The following is a 6,807-nucleotide window of genomic DNA, read 5'->3' as shown; positions in this document are numbered from 1 at the left end:
TTATTGAACATGCCAGTTGAAATAGGTCATAATTTCAAATTTTAAGTTTTAATTCACTTCCCAGACTAAGGGGGGAAAATGTAAATTCAAAGTCTTACCCCAAAATTTATCTACATAGACCATTTTTGCAGATCTACGGAGTCGGAGGGAAAATGGCCGACTCCAACTCAGGGCCGGATTTAGACTTAACAGGGCCCTAAGCTATTTTAGTTATGGGGCCCCTTTTGCAGTTTTAACAACGTTTCTCTCGGTGGTGTAAGAGAGGCATTTTTTTTTTCTCTTTTACTATGTCTGTCTCTTTCATCTGATACATACAGCAATACTTTAATTTTTGTTGATCGTGTTTTAATGTGTTTTTCCTGATGTCCTGTGTTGGATTGACCTTAAGAGGGGAAATGTTATCAAGAAAGTGACACATGACTCCCCTTTAAGTGGAGTACAAAATATTCCCAATTGTGGGGGGCCCGGGGATTTCTTCCCCGGAGGAAATTTTGAAAAATAGATATAAAATTCCGCATTTTGAAGCCTTATAAGATGTAGTTGGAACTACAAAAATATCAGGACAGAAATAGGCAAAAAAAACTTTTTTTAAGTTAAAAACTCTTTCAAAAATTTAGATAATACACAGTAAAAATTGTTTTTGATTCGAAAAACCAATGACAGCAGTCGACAGAGAGAAACAGCGCTGGAAACGAAAAGACAACTCATTGCTTCGTGCTCACATTGGCTTTCGATACAATTAGTTTTTAATCACCCCTCCAACTCACCGACAAACAATTCAACTCCGACTCCTTTACCTTAAAATCAGTTCGACGCCAACTCTCACTCCGACCCCGCAATCACTGGCAGTGTTACAGGCATTGAGGGAAAATGACTCCGACTCTTGGAATTTTTAACCTACAAATGCCGACTCAGACTCCTTGTCTCGAAAATCTGTCCGACTCCGACTGCGCAACATTGCTTTTTTACACTATTTTAGTACTTGAAAAAAAAAGCATATAAAAAAAAAGAATATAGCTTGCAAAAAAAAAAAGAAAAGAAAACTTAAGCAAGATTGAGTCTGGTATCAGTCTGTAAGTTGGTTTGATCGATCTCGAAGGAGCAATGTTGACTTTTGAATTGGACTTGGTCCGATCAAATGATTACAGCGCTCTGGGCTAAGCGCAGCTTTTACTTTAAGTTAGAAACATGTGTTTCGACTACAAAACATCTGAAAAAAAAATAAATTTGGAAGCAAAATGTATGTTTTCAATTGCTTTTAACATATGACTTATTTATGTATTTAATTTTGCCTTTTCCAAAAGGTTCGCCTCTCCCCCTCTCCCAAACATTTTTCTCAAAAAGAACCCAAACCAGATGCATTATCAACCCGACGTTTAATAATCCAATGATTGTTTAGTTGTGCCAAGCCCGAATGTTTAGTAAATCATTCTCCATTCCCAACAAAACTATTATGCAGCCTACAAACAAGATCAATATCAGTTTTTGAGAAAAATGTATTTAAAATGTTAAACATTTATTTGCTTTTATTATATTAGTCCAAAGAATTTTTTTTCTGCATTTAGCATTTGCCGACAAGACATCATTGCACTAAAAAAATAAAACATTAAATCTACTTTAGTACACTTCCTTGTATGAGGTAAAAGGATCGTTTACTCATCGATATGTTTTGTTGCAGAATAATCAAAAATAATCAGAAAAGTTGTAAACATAACTATAGTAATAACTTACTTGTAACTTCTCTTCTGAGTGAATATAAAGTACTTTAAATCGCATCAATGAGTGCGGTCTGCGTCTGCGCACTTGACATGCCGATGAAGAGCTGTTTAGCGAATGTAATAGGAAAGCAAAAATCTCCGAAGCATGTTTTTTCTCCGATGACCCCCCCCCCCTCTCCTCTCGTCTCGGCTATTGTCATTCGGTACGTATTTGTCTCGTAACCCGATGACGACGCCTTAGGTCTGACCGGTAATCACCACTACATTCTGCAGGGACGGGGATGGTACTCTTTTAGCCTAAGTGGACACCCTGAGGTCAAAACCAGCTCATCCACACCCTGCATCGACAAACAGAAATTTCAAGGATCAAAACACACCATTTCCCCCGAAGCAATAGCTATATTTTGTCACCATCTGGACGACGTTATACGGACTCGGGCTAACCTTGCCTCAAAGGGGATTGATTTTTTGCTTCCTTTTATATATATATATATATATATATATATATATATATATATATATATATATATATATATATATATATATATATATATATACAAATATATAAGATACTTCTACTTTTTTCTACTATTTTTTTTTTCGAGTTCATATATGAGAAAATTATATCATTTACGATAAACGGCAAAGCAAACAGATTCCCCGACGAAATACTAAATTTTCCCCGACGGGGGGGCAAGACGCTTCCGACGAGGGGGCAATTGCCCCCCTTGCCCCTCCCTTGGAGCCACGTCTGGTCATTGAATATTTGAATGCTAATGAGGAATACACATGTCATTTGCAAGTTGCTTTAAATGTAAAGCTTCTTTTGCAGCTTCAGTCAATGCCATGTATTCAGCTTCTGCGGTTGATAAAGCAACCGTTTTCTGCTTTCTTGATTCCCAACTAATTGCAGCTCCAGCGTATATAAAACAATATCCTGTGTAGGAACGGCGATCTAATGTACACGAAGCCCAATCTGCATCAGTAAATCCAGTTATATTCCGTTTAGTTTTCTTAAATATTAGACCATAGTCTTTAGTGCCTTGGAGATACCTTAAAACTCTTTTAGCAGCATTCCAATGTTGCATGTTGCAACATGTATTAAACTGACTTAAATAACTTACGGCATAAGAAATATCTGGCCTTGTGGCAATAGAAAGATACATGAGTGAACCTATCAAATTTTGGTATGGAATGTTATTCTTTTCTTCAGAGTGTGTTTTTTCTAATTTGATACCAGGATCAATTGGATTTGAAACCGATTTGCAGTCACTCATATGAAATTTTTCTAGAATTTCTTTGATGTATTTTCGTTGTTTGACTACAATTTTATCATGCGATTGTTCAAATTCCATTCCTAAGCAATATTTTAAGTCTCCTAGATCTCTTATTCTAAAACTTTCCATTAAACTTTTCTTTAGATCGTTTACAGCTTCATTGTTATTTGTCGCAATAATTATATCATCAACATATACAGCTAAAAGAATTCTATCTCCCCCTTTCTTCATTGAGTATAAGCATGGATAAGCTGTGGATGATGAAAATCCAAGTTCCATTAACTTCGCATTAATTGTTTTGAACCATTGTCTTCCAGCTTGTTTAAGTCCATATAATGCCTTTTTTAATAAGCAAACCTTTTCTTTGGAGTTTTTCTTTATGTCACTTAACATTTTTTGAGTTTTTAAGAAAAGTTCACTGATCTCATTTTCAGTTTCTTCCAAAAGTATTTCTTGAAGAAATTTTTCAAGACATTTAGGTTTCTCCATGTAAACTTTCTCTTCCAACTTTCCATTTAAAAATGCTGTTGATACATCTAGTTGTGAAAGCTTTAAATTTTCTTCAGCAGCAATCCCCAACAGAAATCTAATTGAACTTAGTTTTGAAACAGGCGCGAAGGTAGCAAAAAAATCTTCATTTGGTCGTTGAGCAAATCCTCTTGCCACTAAGCGAGCTTTCTTCCTTTCTAAAGTTCCGTCAGGATTTAGTTTTTCCTTTAAAATAATTTTTGAATCAATTACATTGAAATCATTTTCTTTCTCAACAATTTCCCATGTTCCATTCAAAATATGAGCTTTGATTTCATTTTTAATTGATTCATTCCAATCTGAAGATGATGACTCAATTGTTTCATCGCAAAGAAAAGAAGTGTCAGAAAGATCATAATCTTCTAACCAGGCAGGCAGTTTTCTATCGCGTTTTGGTCTTCCTCCTTCAGTTTGTTCAACAACTTGATTGTCTCTAGTGTCAAAATTTTCTTCCTTACTCTCGTTTGTTTCATTTTCATTTAAATTGGTTGTTTCTTCATGTGAAACTTCATTTGTTACATCTATACATGAAGTTTCTCTTTCTTCAAATGCATTTATGTCTTCAGATATTTCATCAACTCTTTCTGATATAATATTAGCATTATTTGAGCTCGGATCTTTAAGAATTGAAAATTTGTCAGTTTCAAAGTTCGGTTTAAAAATAACATTTCTTGATATTTCTACTTTTCCAGTATCTGGAATATAAACTCTATATCCCTTTATATTTTCTTCATAGCCAATAAAGATTCCTTTCTTACTTTTTGGATCCCATTTTCTTCTATGTTGTTTAGGAATTAAAACAAATACATCTGTTCCAAACACTTGTAATTTGTTCAAATCAGTTTTCCTGTTAAACCATAATTCATTAGGAGTTTTCCCTTTAATAGTACTTGTTCCCGTATGATTAAGAACATACGTTGCAGTATTTATAGCTTCAGCCCAGAATTCTTTCTTCATATCTTTTGCACAAAGCATACTTCTAGCTAATTCTACAACTGTTCTATTCTCTCTTTCTATTTTTCCATTTTGTTGTGGAGTGTATGTACAGGATTTCTGGTGTTTAATTCCTTTATCTTCTAAAAATGAAGCTATATCTGCATTTAATGCTTCCAACCCTTGATCTGTTCTTAAAATTTTTACTCTATTTCCTGTAACATTTTCAGCAAGTAGTACAAATTTTTTAATCTTATTCTTTACTTCAGATTTATTTTTTAAAAAATAAACTGATCTATAATGACTAAAATCATCTTTAAGTAGTAAAAAATATCTGGATCCCCCAATAGATGGTTCTTCCATTGGACCGCATACGTCAGCATGGATGACTTCAGCCGGGACTTTACCAATGTTTTTACTTCTTGTAAATGGCAAGGTGTGTTGTTTTCCAAAAATACATGATTCGCAGAAAAAGTTTTCTTCATCGAGGAATTTTATTTCATTTTCTTTTAGAATTCTTCTTACTTGATGAATATTTTGATGCGCCATCCTTTCATGCCAAACTTTCAAACTTTCTATTTTTCTACAATATGTTCCCAAAAAGGCAGTTTCTTCCACTTCAAACATTAGTTTATAAAGTTTTCCATCTCTTTTTCCAAAAATCTTGACATCATTTTCTTTCTTTACCTTGCATGTATTTCTATCTAATTCAAATATATATCCCTTGTCAGTAACTGAGCTTATGGAAAACAAATTGCATTTTAAAGCTGGAACATATAACACATTTTTCAAATCTCCATACTCCCATTTTCTACCATTAAAATATTTAATTTTGATGTCACCTTGACCTGCTGCATCAATTATATTACCATCAGCTATTTTAATTTTCACCGCATTTGTCAATTCTGTATAGTTTTGGAGCCACGTTTTATTGCAAGTCATATGCTCACTAGCACCCGAATCTGCGTACCATTCTCTGTCTTGAAGTTTTTCTTCAGTGAACAAAGCCATAGTTGTATAAGCAGCACGATTGTATTTTCCCTTTCCTTTATGCATTTCATTTCGATGACAATCTTTTGCTTTATGGTTTGGCTTATGACATATAAAGCATTTCATCAAGTAAGAAGAACATCTTACTTGATGTTCTTCTTACTTCTTCAGATTGATTGATGAAGTAAGAAGAAGTAGCTTCAGATTGATGAAACATCTTCAGATTGGAATGAATCAATTGTTTCATCGCAAAGAAAAGAAGTGTCAGAAAGATCATAATCTTCTAACCAGGCAGGCAGTTTTCTATCGCGTTTTGGTCTTCCTCCTTCAGTTTGTTCAACAACTTGATTGTCTCTAGTGTCAAAATTTTCTTGCTTGCTAAAGCTGTTTCTGTTTTTCTGGACATATTTTTCATTCTTTCTTCTTCAATCGACAGTCTACTTACCAGTTCATTAATTGATTGGTTTTCAACTGGTACTGACTCCCAAGCACTGATGAAATGCTGATATTCCTGAGGCAAGCCCATAAGGACTTTGGTCATAAACATATGATCGGAGATATTTTCCTTATATTGTTTTAATTTAGTCCTAATTTCTTCAAGTCCAGATATGTACAAAGACAAATCCTTTCCATCATGACTATAATTGAAGAACTTCTTTTGTAGCATATAAATGCTCACTTCTGACTTGTGCTCATAAACTGAACACAGTTTATTCCACATAGCATTTGCATTTTCGCAAGTGATAATATGAGCCATCGGACCTTCTTCTACTCGACTCACAATTACTTCTTGAGCTTTCAAATCTTTCTTTCTATATTCAGCTAATTTTTCTAAATAATCATTCTCATCCTCTGTGTCAACTTCAACTGGAAAATCTCCATTAATAGCTTCAAAAAGCCCTTTACTTTCTAAAATTATTTTCATTTGAAACTTCCATAAGTTCCAGTTATTTCCTGTTAGCACTATCGCACTTGTCTTATCCATATTCAACTCTATTTAAACTCAAAATAACTACTTAAAATAAAAATCTATCTTCCAGTTTTAAAGTACTCACTAATTAGAAGCTATTCCTGGGCCCATAACCTGTAAACTTGATGCATTACAGAGGATGACTAACAACATAAAGTAACATTTAATAGACAAGACTACAAGATACATTCATAATTTTGTAATAAACTATTCTACCAATATATTCAAGTATTGTTGCCGCTGTGGCACAAAAACAATAAAACTAAATTTAGTCAAGGCTTATGTTAAGTGCAATAAACAACACAAATATTATGTTCTTAAGCATTTAAAAGTACAACAATGAACAAAACGGTTTTTAAAATTATTTTCTGAGAATTGTACTTGCATAATT

The 6,807-nt window shown here is 33.7% G+C and overlaps 1 protein-coding gene across 1 annotated transcript; it reads right to left on the bottom strand.

Annotated features, from left to right (window-relative positions):
* Positions 1-5,729: 5,729 nt before the first annotated feature.
* LOC129220756 (uncharacterized) lies at positions 5,730-6,431 on the bottom strand. Its single transcript, XM_054855185.1, has one exon. It carries the CDS (start codon positions 6,429-6,431, stop codon positions 5,730-5,732), a length of 702 nt encoding a protein of 233 aa, XP_054711160.1.
* Between the last annotated feature and the right edge of the window lie 376 nt (positions 6,432-6,807).

Source organism: Uloborus diversus, chromosome 4 (assembly GCF_026930045.1).
Source record: "Uloborus diversus isolate 005 chromosome 4, Udiv.v.3.1, whole genome shotgun sequence".
In the NCBI taxonomy this organism is placed as follows: Eukaryota; Metazoa; Arthropoda; class Arachnida; order Araneae; family Uloboridae; genus Uloborus; species Uloborus diversus.
The sequence above is the reverse complement of the archived record's forward strand: the minus strand, read 5'-3'. Positions and strand labels throughout refer to the sequence as shown.